The 16,844-nt window shown below is 36.5% G+C and overlaps 2 protein-coding genes across 3 annotated transcripts in view; one reads left to right on the forward strand and one right to left on the reverse strand.

The window, feature by feature from the left end:
- LOC108244716 (beta-galactosidase-1-like protein 2) overlaps positions 1-15,334 on the forward strand; it is a 25,647-nt gene extending 10,313 nt beyond the window's left edge. Inside the window, exons 5-19 of the mRNA XM_017431139.3 lie at positions 2,164-2,272; positions 2,361-2,453; positions 2,567-2,648; positions 4,036-4,100; positions 4,186-4,270; positions 5,374-5,511; positions 7,233-7,313; positions 7,385-7,497; positions 7,593-7,739; positions 8,632-8,703; positions 8,809-8,887; positions 8,972-9,059; positions 9,144-9,255; positions 10,832-10,948; positions 13,203-15,334. Coding sequence (XP_017286628.1) covers positions 2,164-2,272; positions 2,361-2,453; positions 2,567-2,648; positions 4,036-4,100; positions 4,186-4,270; positions 5,374-5,511; positions 7,233-7,313; positions 7,385-7,497; positions 7,593-7,739; positions 8,632-8,703; positions 8,809-8,887; positions 8,972-9,059; positions 9,144-9,255; positions 10,832-10,948; positions 13,203-13,289 — 1,468 coding nt within the window. The 3' untranslated portion in view covers positions 13,290-15,334. The remainder of the gene's footprint in view (positions 1-2,163; positions 2,273-2,360; positions 2,454-2,566; positions 2,649-4,035; positions 4,101-4,185; positions 4,271-5,373; positions 5,512-7,232; positions 7,314-7,384; positions 7,498-7,592; positions 7,740-8,631; positions 8,704-8,808; positions 8,888-8,971; positions 9,060-9,143; positions 9,256-10,831; positions 10,949-13,202) is intronic.
- A 216-nt stretch (positions 15,335-15,550) lies between these two features.
- Positions 15,551-16,844, reverse strand: part of LOC108244718 (galactosylgalactosylxylosylprotein 3-beta-glucuronosyltransferase 1) — a 51,397-nt gene continuing 50,103 nt past the window's right edge. For both annotated transcript variants that reach the window (XM_017431141.3, XM_017431140.3), the window contains exon 8: positions 15,551-16,613. The gene's annotated coding sequence lies outside the window, so the exon portion shown is untranslated. The remainder of the gene's footprint in view (positions 16,614-16,844) is intronic.

A 16,844-nucleotide genomic window follows, 5' to 3' on the forward strand; every position in this document is an offset into this window, starting at 1 on the left:
GTTACCTGCGATTACTTTCATACTATCGAACAAATAAAAAACCCGCAACGTGACGTGAATTTACTTTTTACTTCAACACATTATAAAAATGTAGTGTAGTANGAAAGTACAGATACTTACTGTAAAATGTAGCGAAGTAAAAGTCGAAAGTACCCACGTTTAAAAATACTTAAGTAAAGTACAGATACATGAAAAACGTACTTAAGTACAGTAACGAAGTACTTGTACTTCGAACGAAGTACAAGTACTTCGTTACATCCCACCACTGCTGACCACAATTCAACACTTTATCAGCCAATAAAATTCACTGCGGCACATATTTAAAAGCTTTGTATATAACTCAAGTTGGACAGAGATTTTGAGCTAGGCCTGCACAATTATGGGAAAAATCATGATCACAATTATTTTGGTCAATATTGTAATCACGATTATTGAAAACAATTATTCATTAATATTAAAAATGTTGCATTTTTTGCACTTAAAGAGCAGTGAATTGCCTTAAATGTGAAATTTTCCTGCATATGTTCCTGATGAACTTTCACTTACAATAACTGATGATATATTTCTTTAAATGCTACTGGATAAAATAATGATCACACAAATCTAAAATTATAGTGCACTTCCATTATATTGTAGCATGAAATCTGTTTTTTCCCTTTTTAAAAAAAATTAAAATTCCATGTTTTATGATGTAATATTTGTTCACGTAAAAAATGTTTTATCTTGTGGTGGATGAGTAAAATTGTAATAATTAAAGGGTAAATTATCCAAAATATAGTGAGTATTGACAAACTTTAACAAAAATTTGGCAAAAAGTATTTTAGTTCAACAAAACATTTAATGATTTAGAAAAAAAGTGCTTAGAAATCTGTAAGTCATTTATTGTCAAGTTTTCTCCCTTAAGTCACTTCAGCCTCTGCCCAAACTTGATAAGGCTTGCTTCCGCCAAAGAGACGCAGGAACACTCAACTCAGTCCCATTTGTTTATTCTTCTCTTCTTTTCTTTTTCAGATCGATCAGCACAACATTTGTAGGTTGATAACCTACAAACAGATGAGATAAATATTAAATATCAGAAACAACCATGAATTGATTAACTTTAAATATTTTACTAATTTCTTAATTCATGGTTTTAATAATTTACTTTTAACTTGACAGTGAATTAAATAAATAACACTAAGTTGCAAACCATGCATACCAATATGTATTCAAACATAAACATTGCATTAAACAATCAGTAAATTTCAGTAGTTTCAATATCTGAATTAAATGTGAATCATGAAAACTTTGAATAATATTGTCCATTTCCTACCAGTGGTGTCTTAGGAGAAGCTTTCAGCTGAAGTTCTTTCTCTGAATAGAGTTCAGTGTTGGTACAGGTGAACAGGATTACTTTATAGATTTGCCTGATGAGATTGAGCAGTGAAAGGGATGGATGCGCTTGATTCTTTGTAAGGTGCACTCCAGTTGGGTGGCGATAGTAAAGCATTCAAACAGTCAGAATAGTTGGTTTAACTTGACATTTACGAATAAAAACCTTTTGTCGTTTTGTAAAATAAACTTCCTCACATGTTTATTTCACATTAAAATAAAAAAAATGTCCTTCCTCTTTTAAAATAAAATTGCTTCACATATCAACTTAAAATTCACTCCATATTTACTAATTATTAGGCCATCAGTAAATATGGTGTAGAATTGCTGTCCTGTTTGACTGTTTGTCTCTGATGAAGATGATGAAGATGTTGACAGTGGCACTGTGTTGTTTTGTTGACAGCGATGTATTTTTCCTCTACAGTCCAGCTCCAGCTCTCAGCTGCTTCTGCACGCTTTAACTAAAGCTATAATGGGGTTTTAGTAATGTTTCAACTAAACGGATATAGTTTTCTTGATTTTCCAGCAAAATATCTGATTCCACAGCTCCCTTTCCCCTGTTTTAATCTGTCTGTGAGTGAACAACATTAGAATAACATTAAGAGTAAAGCAAAATTAACAAGGCAACACAAAACCAGTAAATGACATATTCGTGTTGAGAGCAATCAGGGTGAAGAAGTCCCACCTTACTGTAAGGGACGAGCTGCTGAGTGTCTTGTTCGTTATAATGAACTCTTTGTTCTTGAAGCTGTAGATAGAAATCCAAGCCTGTTGTTTTCTTCCTCTCTACAGCTGGCTCCTCAGAGACGGCAGCATGAGACTGAGGACGACCCATCCTGCCTTCACTCAGGCTGTCAACATTTACTTCGACAAACTTATCCCAAAAGTGGTTCCGCTGCAGGTCATACTTTACCAGTCAAGTTCAAAACAAGTCTTCAGTTTGTTTAAGGGTTCATCCTCTTACCAAAATGCTTGGTTCTGCATTTTAGTTCAAGAAAGGAGGTCCCATCATTGCTGTGCAGGTTGAAAATGAATATGGATCTTTTGCAAAGGATCAAAGTTACTTGTTGTTCATTAAAGAGGTAAAGTTCTTGGCTGATTTTGTTACATTTGTGCAGAAACATCAAATGCTGGGTGGTGTCTGCCTACAACAGATCAGTCCAATGATTTTCACTTCTGAGTTTCATTTTGAAAGGCCTTACAGTCCAGAGGGATCAGTGAACTTTTGATTACATCAGACAACCACAACACACTGAAGTCAGGGGGTGTCCACGGAGGTACAGCATTGTATTTTATTCCAAGAGCACACAAAAACACACACATAAATATATATCTATATATATTTATTGTTAAATGTTGTTGTATTTTTTTGTCTGTTGTTACAACCTCCCAGATAATACAGAACATCTAAATTTCATAGCAGTTCATGTGAACCCTATTTTATAAAATGTTACACCCCCATTAGTTTTACATGACACAGTTATTCACAGATATTCTGGCAGGAATATTATAAAATTACAGCCAAAATTGACCCCAGAAGGCACTGGAAGTGTTAAAGCTAGCTGCTTCTGCCAATATTTGTGCTCACAGATAATCACAGAATTATATGTAAATTAAAGGCCTAGCACTCCTTGAAGGAATGCATATGGCCAGCACTTTTCATGCCAGAGTTTTAGACTAAGATCGTCTTGTGTTGAGAAATGACTATGAGTTGTAGCGGTCATATTCAATTTCATGAGATGCCATGCTCAGAGTGGGCATTAGGGATGACTCTCAGCTGCTACCACATCAGACTTTAGCTCAATAACAGTAAAATTGTCTGAGTTACAGCAGTTTTGTGTTTGCTAACGCTGATTAGCTGTGACAACCATCTTGAATTGGGTTGACTCCAAATGTTTTTTAGCTGTAGAGGCACATCTAGTGGTTACCTTTTGGGTGCTTCATTAAAATCCGTCCAGTGATTCATGAGATATTTTGCTAAAAGACAAACACAATTGACTCCAAATGTTGATGCAAGAATTTTAAGTAAAGTTCTTGTGCAATGAGTAGCACTTGGAGTATGTGTTGTGACGGACTCTCACCTCCTATACTACCACATCATATTTTAGCACAATATCTTTAAAATTCACTGAAGCATAACCATTTTTGTGCTTTCTAAAATTACTTAGCTACGGCAAAAGTTAATCACTTAAAGATGTACATTTATATATTATTTCCTAAATGTTTCATTAAACTCATTCCTGTGGTTCATGATTTTTTTGCCCTGTAAACTGTTAATTGCAAACCTTTTAACAAGGAGCTTGTATAATCTGTTGGAATGCTCAGAATATGTTTCAGGGATCAGTTTCAGTTACTACCACACCAAATTTTAAGTCAATATCTGTAGAATTGACTAAGTTAAAGTAATTTTTGTGTTTTTGAAGGTCATTTAGATGTGGCAGCCATATTGAACCAGGTTGACTCTAAAAGTCCCTAGAAGTTGGTCTTGGCTGTGTTCAGATTATTTGTTAGCTTCTCAGACCTGTCAGACTTAACCTCTGTTTCCCCAAACTGAGGCCATTCATCTGCAACTGGCAAAATATGAATTGTTTGTAACCTTTCTACAATAGCTTGCGTGAAAATGTCTGGAATGTCCCTTTAACCAATCATTCTATTGTCTTGTAGCCATCAGATCAGTGAAGCTCCAGAAGCTGAAACAAAGAGACGTCCAGGAGCTGAATGCTATCCAGGTGTGTGTGACCTTTCACCTCTCTAGTCCCACAGAATGTGATTTTTCTCAGCTGACAGTCTGAATCTTTGTGGGACTGGTTTCAGCCCAACAGCCCCTCCCTGGTGATGGAATACTGGACCGGTGGCTTTGATATATGGGGTGACCTCCATCACGTGTTGCCTCCTGAGGGTAAGCACCAGCCACTAATTTAGCAGTTAGACTTTTGACATGAGTCTAAAACTCTCTACTGCTGTTCGCCATAAAGAAACATTGAACATGTGCTTCTGTTTTTGTAGATCTATAAGTCTTTGTAGGCTTTACTGATCCACACTCTGTTGAAGCGCCTTTAAATTCCAGTGTTCCAGTCAAACTTTACTCTGCCATGTATGCCAAGGTCTAGTAGTTTTCCTGTTATTTATTTTTTCTCAACTTTATTTGGACTATAACTACTTCTGAATACTTTGTGCTAATTTAGCTATTCATATATCAAAATATTCATCTCATTCAGGAGCAGGACCTTTAGTTTTTGTAATTTCTATAGTTTTTTAAAGTATTTCACTTAATTTACAATAAATAAATAAGAGAGTAGGCATCATTTTATTCAAACCTTGAAAATAACATTATGTGCAATCTTGTGATACTGCAAGATGTCACTCAGTGTGTGCTGTGAATGACTCTCAGCAACTACCACATCAAATTTAGCTCAATATCTGTAAAGTTATAGCTATTTTTGTGTTGGCTGATGTTGATTAGCTGTGGCAGCCATTGCGAAATGAATTGACTCCTAAAAAGATCTGTTGTACACGTACTTCAAATCATTTTTTCCTGACAGTTTTATTAAAATCCATCCAGTGGTTCAACACACACACACATAAAAACACACCACAAGGCTACAGCACAAATAACTCATTTATAGTATGTCAGTTTATATCTTTACTTTTCTCATGAGTAATTGTTGTTATAAATTGTTCCAGTCTACTTCAAACAGTGCTTTGCATGCCAGTTCACATGTTTTTGCAGGAGGCTGTCATCTTTATGCCAACAATAGAAATGCAAATGTTAAAATGTATGGTCCTATTGCTTTTGCATGATTCACTTTAGCCTCTGGAATCAGGTCATTATTATCATTAAAAAGTTTTAAAGCTAGCATAACTACCTTGTGGCAGCGCCATTTCATCCATCCATCCATCCATCCTAACCACAGCTCTGCCATGTCATCCAGGGTTGTCCTGAAACTATGATAAATGTTTTTGTAAAGAAATAGTAGTGAGAATATTCATGTTTCTTCTCAGACATGGTGTCCACCGTGAGGGAAATTCTGAGGCGAGGCATGTCTGTTAACCTGTACATGTTCCACGGAGGATCCAGTTTTGGCTTCATGAGCGGAGCTCTTGCCGATCCTTCCTACAGAGCTTTAGTCCCCAGCTATGGTTGGTTCCTCTGCTTTGTTTACCACAAACAAAGTAGCAATGGTTTCTATGCAAATAGAATTATGATGCAATCTTTTTTTATTGGTTTATTTAACAGAGACATGGCACATTCATAAGCATTTCTGAATTCATAAACAACCATGCTAAAAATTACCAACAGTTAGTAAAAAGTACTTCAACATCTAAACACATATCAGGTTATGGCGCACATACTGATAATCTTAATGTTGTTATGTCTGATTATTGATGATCCAGTTTCTTAGATGTTTTCTGAACAGAGTATATGAGGTCAGTTCTCTGATATTTACTTGGACAGAAAAAAATTTACGCTAAATAAATGTTCTTTTTTGGAGAGGAACAATGCAGTCCCCTCCTGCTGCATATTTTGTTTGTCGAGTTAGTGTTGATATCTACAAACTGGTTGAATGGAGGACATGACAGATGGTAAAGAAATTTGAGGATTTTATGATGTTCTCCCAACTTAAAAGGCTATGCTTTTGTAAAATTGTGCAGTGGTGATATGGTAACGGTTTCTTGCCCAATATTTGATTGTTGAACTTCCCATGATTTTGGTGTTGTGTTTGTCTGTGACCAGGTAGTTTAACAGTAGTTGATATGTGACATGAACATATTGTACATGTACACTTTGACAGGTTCTACATGTGACCCTTTTAACCTAGAGAAGAACATCACCACTGCTTTGCTTACATTAAGTTTTCAGCAGCATTGATTTAACCATGCTGTGATAAGGACCATTGATTGTGTTGGTTTTTCTATGACTTGTGTCATGTTGTTACCATGTGTGTATATTACCGTATCATCTGCATACATTTGAGTATTTATTGGAACATACTTTTGGAAGATTATTTATAAAGAGGGAGAACATTAATGGACCCAGAATAGATCCGTCCAGGACACCTGTGGACAGATGAAGGGGATGTGGGTGATAATTATCGATTCTGACTGACTGTGATCGATTAGATAGATACAATTTGATCCATTTGATGACAGCTGATGAAAAGTTAAATCTACATAGTGTAGTCAATAATATTTTAAAGTTTACAGGATCAAAAGTCTTCTTAAAATCAAGAAACACAGCACCAACCACACCACCTTTAACCAGTAAATGTGTTACATTTCCTATGAAGCAGTTGGCAGTCTCTTTAGACTCTGTGGGTAGGACACTGATTGGACTGTAATTACAAACTGACAAGGGATCTCCACTTTTATAGTCTGGAATTACAGCTGCTAACTACTACTACAGAAAGATAAAGTGTTTTTGTTACTGTGGTGGTTAATGTGTGATTACGCTCTTTCATCATAAAAGTATCAGTACCAAATATGTCCTTTATTCTGGATGGTTTACGTGATCTTATTATTGATCTTACTGTCTGTGAAACTTTAAGTTCTGTCACACTGCTTATGCTGAAAGCTGGCTCTGTAGTGTTTATTGGACAAACATTTGTATTACTGGATGAAAAACAATTGGCAAAAGTTGATACAGAGTCAGTGACACAATTATTAAAGGCATCGCTACTTCCTCAGAGTTTTTTTTAAGATGTCCATTTATCTTATTTTATGATTTTGTTTTTGTAGTTTGGCCAATCAGTTTGTTAGTTGGTTTAGTGTGTTTGTAGTAGTTTACAGAATAACCATAACAGCCAGAAGATGGCGGTACATACAGTTAATGTAAACTATAATACATTGTGTTTATCTTTCAGATTATGATGCTCCCTTATCTGAAGCTGGGGAATACACCCCAAAGTATCATCTCCTTAGAGATTTATTGTCTCGATACAACAGTAAGTTAAGCTAAAGCATACAGAACATGAAAATCATGCTGTTACTGACTTTAGTTTTGACATTTGTGCAGCAGGAGCAAACAGTTTCCCAGACATGCCAGCTCTGCGCTACAGAGAGGCGTACGAACCTGCCATCGTGTACCAGCACCTGTCTTTATGGGATGCTTTAAGCTTCACTGACGGAGTCTGTTTCACATTCATAATTTGTAATCGACAGCTATTTGAATCTAAAACAAGTTTGCTTTCTAGTGAGTGTAATTATTTAAAGTCTCTCTGCAGCCTTTTAAGTCATCAAAGCCATTAAGCATGGAGAATCTACCTTCAAACAATGGAAACGGACAGTCTTATGGCTACACGCTGTACGAGACAACCATAACCAGAGGAGGAAAACTGAAGTCAGGTAACCATGTTCGAGATCGAGCCCTGGTGAGTCACTATCACAGCTCATCAACATATGATCTCTGACACTAGTTTTCTACATTATGAACTCTGTACAATAACTGAAATCAAAACCAAAGGAAAATTAATAAAAAGTTTGTGATTACTGGGATCTGTTTGTTGGAAAAAACTTATCCATGCCTAGCACAAATATTAGAAATAAATTAAATAAAACCATTTTAAGGCCAAAAATCTGTCATTCTGGCAAAAAGAAAAAATGGCGTTGTTCGGTTCAGAAAATGGTGACAAACTAAACAAACGGTGTCACACAAAACTGTACAGCCTTAATATTTGCACTTTTGAGAAACAGTTGTTTTATAAGCCTGAAAAATGATATAAAACTGGCTATTGTTCAGCTAGCTATTAGCTTAGCCTGGACAAAGATTTGTGCTGGTTTTTTCCCTGTTCTAGGACTTATGTCTCATTGATAAGGTACTAACTATTGACAACTATTAGACAGAACATTACTTTAGAAAAATCCAATTAAATAATTTTGGATATATTTTTTAATTAGAACAAAAATGAACTCATATAATCTTGTGTGAGTTGTATGAACATGAATATAACATCTTTAGGTTTTGAAGTTGGCTTAACAAAGCTACACTACTGCACTTTCATCATGAGTCTATATTTTACAAATAAATGCATGGATTGTGTATAGTAAATTTATTTTCCAAAATATTCAGTGGTTCATTTCTGTAAATTGGTGGTTGCCCAATGTTGTTGGTTTTCCCACGACTGATTTTGAGGTTGAAGAACATCCTAACAAAGTGTGGTGCAGTGATGGTTAACAACCACAGTTACAAGAGTACATTTTTTATAAAGCTGAGTGAACTTATTTTGAAATAAAATTATTTGAAAATGAACTTTGTTCCTCCAGGTTTTTGTAGACAGAAGCTATATTGGCCTTTTCAAGCATCAGAACGTGGAACTGGCTGTTCCTGACGGTAAGGTATGAACAACAAAAGACACGTTTTACTCGCTGTGATAAGTACTGAAGTTGTTTCTGATTGAGTGCAGATCAATTAAAAAACAGGAAAACTATTGATTCCTGCAGGGTTTGCGTACCTTGAGTTTACTGGTGGAAAACTGTGGACGAGTTCACCGTGGAAGGGACCTGGACAAACAGCATAAAGGTGATCAACAGGAAAATGTTCAGCTCATTTCTAAACTTCCTGTTTACTCAGTGGATGAATCAACTTTGATTTGTGCTTGTGCAGGTCTGGTGGGAGACATTTTATTAAACAATATTCCCTTGCGAGAGTTTACAATATACACCCTGGATATGAAGCCCAGCTTTATGGATAGGTTTGTAAACTTTATTAAATTCAATATTCTTCAAAATATTTTCATTTGCCTTTAATAATGTGACTGAAACAACCTTTTCCCAAGTCTTTATCAGGCACCTTGGAAAAGCCTCCCTGAAAATCCTACTTTTCCTGGATTTTTCATGGGGAGGCTGTTTGCATATGGGTATCCCAGTGACACATTCGTGAAGCTGCCAGTAAGTAAAATGAAAGATACACATAAACAACAACAGTGCCTATGAAACAAGATAAATACACTCAAAAAATTATTTTAAAGAAACGTACCTGGTACTTACTGGGTACATACCATAGTACCATAATACTTACAGGGTACGTACAGGGTATGTACTGGGTATAAACCTGCTAAGACATCAAGATCTCACAGCATCACAAGATTGCACACAACATCATTTACAAGGTTTGACCAAAAATAGTTGTAACTTCTGTCTCATCTGAAGAACTTTGACATGAAGGGCAGCGGGTGATATGCATTCAAGGAATGATAGGTCTTTATTTTCACAGAATTCACTGGTTATTTATTATTTATTAAAACCTGCAAATAGCAGCAGCAGCTAGTTGTAGCACGTCCTGTGCAGTCCGGAGCACTTCCTGCAGAAATACCATTCCAATTCTGCTGGAATATCTGTGTAAAGCAAAAAAAATTACAGCCATGTAAAGGTTTTTAATTTTTTTTATATATTTTTTTTTAATTGGGAGTATTTTAGGACAACAGAAATCTACTTGATTGACAAGCTAATGGTAAGTCTGTGTGAGGCCAGGTGCAGAGTGGATTTCTGCCATCTTAAAACATCCCAAAGCACCTATAGTTGTCATTTTTATTTATGAATTACATATAAAAAAAATTTACTTTACTTTCATCATGACTTCACACAGTCATTCTGGCCAAAGTATTATGACATTCCTGCTGGAAATGTTCCAGACTGCACTAAAAGCACTACTGCTAGCTGCTGCTGAGTCTTTATGAGCTTGCTCAAACAAAACCCCATAAATCTATATAAATAAATAACTGGTTATTGTGAAAATAAATGTGATGTAAGATGACATGTGATCTAAGCAGATCGCATGTGAATAGTTTATAACCTTTTCACAGAACTTTACTTAAAAACATCTGATGTCACAAGTTAGCAATATGGTTTTGTTAGAATATCTTGTTTCTTTTCTGTTTTCATTTTCTGTTCTTTGTTTTCTAGTATGCTCAGTTCATTTCTGCCAGTGTTTTCTGCTCCTAGCCATCTGTGGTTTTGTGACCTGTTCAGCTTGGTAGTCTGGTTTGTTTTTTTTCCATGTTTCTGCTAAGTTTCCCTCACCTGCCTGCTACGTCTTGCCTTGACATGCTCACCTGTCAGCCATTTGCAATCATCTCACCTGCTTCAACTTGCCAAACATGTCTCCCAGTAGACAGTAGTACTCTGTCAGATCCTCATGTGTAGCTCCTATGGTCAGTCCTGGTTTTTTACCATACTGTTGTTTTTGTTGGTTTTATTTAATAAAATATTGTGGCTTTAACCTGCCTGCCTGCTCATCACCTGCTCCCTGCACTCCTGGGTCCTCAACCAACTACAACATTCATTACATCTGAACTATCACTGTTTAAAAACCTGAAGCAACCTTTCAATTCATGTCAACAAAGCCAATCATTTCTTACTGATTTATGGGGTTTTTCACAGCTGTTGTTGTTGTGTACATTGTGTATAATATTTTATCTGGGTGTGTTTATTAAAATGTTCAATGAGTGCATTTTGGGTTTCACAGGGCTGGGGGAAGGGCGTCGTGTTTATTAACGGGCTGAATCTGGGTCGCTACTGGTCTATTGGCCCACAGCAGGCTCTCTACCTGCCTGGACCCCTCCTCAACAGTGGAATCAACCAGGTAAACCTGTTCAAAGACAAGACTTTGTTAGGGGATGTGTTGCGGGTGGACAAATATCAAAAGTTGATTTCAGCTTGACTAATCTAATAAAACAATACAATGTAATTATTTATACTAGCAAAACTAAAAAAAAAAACAACCAACCAACCCTAAAAGGTCTGAAAGAAAAATCCAACATCATTTTGGAGTTAAAAAAAATCTTTTTATCTGATGTTGCATATTCAATTATGGTAATAAAGAAAGTCCACCCCATGTTATGTCTAATGTTTTACACATGAGGAAATAATAAAGAACAAGAACAATTGCATATTCTGCTAAAAAGCTTTGTGACTGGTGAGGGCTGAATGACAGCTGAAATTTGCTGAAGAAGCTGAAACAGAGTTGTTAAAACTAAACTAAACAGTTTAAGCTTAAATTTATCTGGATAACCACACACAGCCTCTGTTTTTTAACCTGAGTACCCCAAGTGTACATGGACCTGAATTAATCTTGTATTTAGGATAAAAAAGAATAGACAAAGAACAATCAAAATAAAAACACATATGTAAATCAATATCTCCTCCTTTATGATGCTTTCCTAAAAAGTACATGAACCAATTATCCACCCACGTATTGGAGGTTTTGATGCAGATAACGCAGAATATATTATCAGTGAGCTGCTGCCCATGTCTGAGGGATCCAGACTTGTTGACCAGAACATCAAAGTTCTACAGGAGCCAGTTCTCTTGCAACCACCACATTTTTTATGATTGTTAGTTATCTGGCAGAGAGGAGAGGCAGCTGCTTCAGGTGATCCAAAAACATCACATCCATCCATTTTCTTTACCCGCTTTTTCCTTTCTGGGTCATGGGGAAGCTGGTGTCTATCTCCAGGGGTCATTGTACGAGGGACGGGGGACACCCTGGACAGGTCCCAAGTCCATCCCAGTGACACGTGGCATACAGTGCCTTTTAAAAAGTATTCACACGAATTGAACTTTTTCACATTTTGTCACCATAAACTTCAATGTATTTTACTTGGATTTGAAGTGATAGACCAACACAAAAAGCACATACTTGTGAAGTGGAAGGAAAATGATACATAGTTTTCAACATTTTTTACAAATAAAAATCTAAAAAGTGCAGGGTGGATTTATATTTAGCTCCCTTTACTCTGACACATCTATCCAGTACAACCAGTCGCCTTCAGAACTCACCTAATGAGTAAACAGAGTCTACCTCTATGTGATTTAATCGCAGTATAAATCCAGTTGTTCTCTGGAGGCCTCAGAGGTTTGTTACAGAACATTAGTGACCAAACAGCATCATGACGGCCAAGGAACACACCAGACAGGTCAGGGATGAAGTTGTTGAAAAGTTTAGATTATAAAACGTGCATCCATTATAGCCCAAGCTTTGAACATCTCATAAAACCACTGTTCAATCTATGAATCCAAAATCCAAAAGTTCAAGGGGTATGAATTCTTCTTTTAAGTCAGTGTATTTAACTTTTGTTTTCAGGTTGTATGGCCAGTCAAAATAAAAACCAGTATCTTCTCCTTTATAATGCTTCACTGAAAAGTACATGAACTACTCAAAGTTTATACACCCAGCTTCCCGCATCTACTCTATTCTAAATATTTTTTGAAGCAATATTTTTTTCTCTGTTCACACATTCTAACAGAAACACTGAAATACTCATGCTGTGCCACACGTTGGCAAAAACATCCAAATTAAAGTCATATCAAAATACAGACAAAGAACATAGTTTTACTAAAGGTTCACCTGAATTGTCAACATCATTTCTGTATTTCCTGTCCATGTGGATCCAGCAGAAATATATATATATATATATATATATATATATATGTATATATTAATTTTCACTTTGGAAAGCGTTTTTTAAAATACCTTTTCTCTCAGCAAAAAGTACCGTCTAGGACATAAAGACAAAGAATGACGGATTTCATTGTCAGCTTAACGTAGCATTGCTAAATACTGACAAACACACATAGAACATCCATTGACATATATTATATTTATAGTTGTGTCTCCATTTGGCTACAAATATGATGTTGATTAGCAAGCATTATTACTAAAAGCAAAGAGATTTTTTTTTAAAACCAACCAAAGTTAGTGTCTGAACCTCCAGTTTTTTTGAATGTTTTTGTGTTACATGGACTTTAGACGTGCATGTAGCAAGTTACAGAAACACAAGTCTGAGCCAAAGTTTCTGACGTCTTTCCACTTCACCTTTTCTGTTTAAATAAATAAGGTCATTGTATTTGAGGAGCAGGAAGGAGACTACAAGGTCCACTTTGAGGATACACCTGATCTGGGCATGGCAGCAGAAATCCAGTGACCATCATCACATCTTCTGTGGGAAATATGTGCATTTGATTAATATTTTTCCACACAAAGTGCTCATCTGGTCCAGGGATGTCAATGTGGTAAGAGGATAGTTTGGATTTTTTGAAAAGGGGTTCTGCTGAGTTGTTATAAATAGTATCTTACCTGCATTAGACAGTAGACAAAGCATTATCAGTTTGTAAAATTGCGCAGAAGTTTTCGCAGTGGTAACAGCAGAGTCTGAGCAGGACCAACACAAAAGCAGATTTCTGTTGTCTTAAAGCAACTCTGTCAAAGATTTTCTAGAGGTTCATATGGTATGTTTTTAAACCTTTACATCACTATTACTTTTCCTTTCATTAAACAGGCTTTTACGTGAAGCCTATAGTTATTTACACTGAATCAGCTGCTGTCTGCATGTTCACTGTAACTGGGCAAAGAAACCGTCGGATGCAAAGGTAACAAAGTATAAAAACCAAATACTTCACAGGAGTTCAAGTAAATGTAACATGTATACCCATAACATGTTCTTCTTTGCAAAATAGATTTATCATGAGTCGTTACTGGCAGCAGACTTCTGTCCTCAGTGAAAATAACCATAAACTGTCTAATGCAAAAGTATGAAGCCCACCCAGGGGTCAAAGATAAAATAAAATTTGAAATAGTAAAAGTCTGTTTCCTTACTTTATGGAGTTGTGCACAAATTAAAAGTCCATTCCCTTAGTTTAGCTAATCTGTGTGTGTGTTTGCTAACAGATGTCATTCTGTTTAAGAGAAATCAATACATCATTGTTTAAGTTTAGTAATGTTTAAAAGTTGGAGAAATTTTTAATTTTAGGATCACTAACTTCTTAACAAGCCACCCAGCCACTCTAAAATTACAAACTTCACCTCTTATCAACAACAGAGAGGCAGACATTACACTACAGACCATAAACACCTGCTTAGTGGAGCAGGTGCAGCAGCTGCTCCTTAATTCTTTAAAATGGGAGCGCAAACTTGTGTTTTTGATCCTCCATTTTTTTTACTTATAAACATGTTGTCACTCCCAGCAATAAGACAAGCATGTAATGTTTACTGATTCTAATTTTACTATAGTTACAAACTAAAAAGTAGTAAATAATCACTACATTCTGCATCCCTCTCTCATCCCTCATCTAAAATGGTCTAAAACATGCCTAAAAGTAAAAGTTTTGTAAATATGTACTCCTGGGTTCATATCAGCATTTAGTCACAATGTCTTTAGTCAGAAATACAAATGAAGGGAGAACGTATCTGGGGTTTGAAGTCCGGTCGCACATGTAAAAGCACTTTGCAGTTTCAATTACCGGTACACCAACCAGTCACAAGTGGTCAAGCAGAATGCTACCCTGAAGACTTCAATGATTATGCTTCCCCATTTTTTTGACATAGTCAGGCTCCCATGCTACGCACTAAGTTTAATCAAAACAGGTCATAATCCAAACAGGACAAGTGTTTAGGAATCGTCAATAAAGTAACACAAGGAAATAAATTTTCCAAAATTATACAAACGTACATGTTTCTAAGTTTCTAACTGAACTGTTGAAATGGCATTAAAAGGACATCAAAATGTCTGATTCAGAAATACCGGATGTTATTTCCCCTTTCAAACTGAAAACAACACAAAACACAACACCTGCCTGCTGCACACAGGCACCAATACTAGTGTGAATCTATACGTATGGTTTACTAAACTATGTGCATGGATAATAAATCTGTGTTCCTAAACTGAGAGAATGAATTGCTATGACTTCAAATTAAGTTTTTGCCCAAGACCCCTGGGGGGTTCTGTGCAAACGTGCCAGAACTGTAAAGGTTTAGAAGACACTGTTTGTGTGACTTTATTTGACCTTGAAGCTATTTAAAGATGGCAGAAATCCACTTTGGTCCTGGCCCAGCTCAGACTAACCATTAGCTTGAGACAATGTTTGCCTGATTAACAGAGAAGATACTGACTGCTGATAACAATGCCCCAGAACGCCCCTTCTCAAAACCTGAACTATCCCTTTAATGTCATGGTCAATTTCTAATACAGTACCTTACTGAACAGAAACACAGTTCCACTGGTTACAATAAATCTGGATCCTATGAGCAGACTTATCAACCTCCTTATCTTACTTGTAAATCCTCAATAAAGAGTTATAATTTATGTCTTGGGTGTGAGTTCTAAACTGAATGGTTAAGTTTGTCTTCTTTGTATGAATAAAACATGTCAAACAGTTTTATGGGACACATGTAAACAGCTTTCCAATAAAACCCAAGCAGCATTGCAGCAAAATCACAGATCTTTTTAAAAAAGGCAATGTTCTCAAAGAGTATCACAATATTAACCAACCAAACATTTCAGAGTCCTGCAGAAAATTTTATTTTAAAAAAGGCACAACTTTAAGTCAGTACTGTATTAAATCATTGCTTCCAAGCCATGCTGAAAATAATTAGAATGACTAACGCAGAAAGTCCACATTTACAGCTTTTAGAGTAATGGCTCCATATTCCATTGATTTTTACAAATATTTGTCTTAAATAAATAATACTGTTTTAGTTCACACTCTGTGACCCTAATTAGCTTATGAGGAGCCCTTTGGAATCCTCAGGTGACTGACAAAACCAAATGCTCCCTCAAAATATGAGCAGCTCAGCAGGGTTGCAGCATATCAGGAACAAACGCGGGCTTGTAGTACATGACTGTGAAAGTGGATGCTGTTGTTTTACTAAATAAAACACTTCAGCGTGTTGTACATGTGCTTATGCAGTGTGTTCAGCTGATTCAGTGTGCAAAGAATAAACAGAACTCCTAAATAGAGCTGTCTGAATAGCTTAGTGTAGTACAGCACATGTGGAGGGGTTCAGGTCCCATAAGTCTGGTTATCAGTCAGTGCTGAATTACTTCAAACAAGAAGCTCTTTGATTACTTTGAGCAGCCCTGTGCCCAACAGCCTGCTGGGCTAAGAACAAAAGAACCTTATTAAGTGCTGATTGGATGTTTGGCTGCTGTCGTCTGTGCTGAGGGGGCTCTTTATTGCACGCTGTTCCATCTCTTTCTGAAATTTAAGTTGGGTAACATCCATGTCTCAGCTTTCTGAGTCGAACTTACAGGTTTCATTTGTTAAATTCCTCCACCAGGGTTAAGCAGTGCTCCGAGCAGAGCAGGCCTTAGTTTCTGTGCAGTTGTGCTTTTCATTCTTTTAGTTTGGTACATTCCCCCATTTTTAAGCTGAGGTTAAATGCAAATGTTGTGCTGTTTTAATATTCTTTTGGCCAAAAGGAGCTCTTAGGTTGGCTGGAGTCCTAGCTGAATCCAGAGAAGATCCCATCCCTAAAAAATAAAGATAATAAATTTATTAAGGCATGGAATAAAGGCAATAGCGAACAAGCCTTGGGAGAAGATTTGTGAGGGTACTAAAGCCATGTAATGTTGGGCTTAACACACACACACACACACACACACACACACACACACACACACACACACACACACACACACACACACACACACACACACACACACACACACATACACACAGAGACACACACACACAGACACACA

This window comes from Kryptolebias marmoratus, linkage group LG13, assembly GCF_001649575.2.
Source record: "Kryptolebias marmoratus isolate JLee-2015 linkage group LG13, ASM164957v2, whole genome shotgun sequence".
Classification (NCBI taxonomy): domain Eukaryota; kingdom Metazoa; phylum Chordata; class Actinopteri; order Cyprinodontiformes; family Rivulidae; genus Kryptolebias; species Kryptolebias marmoratus.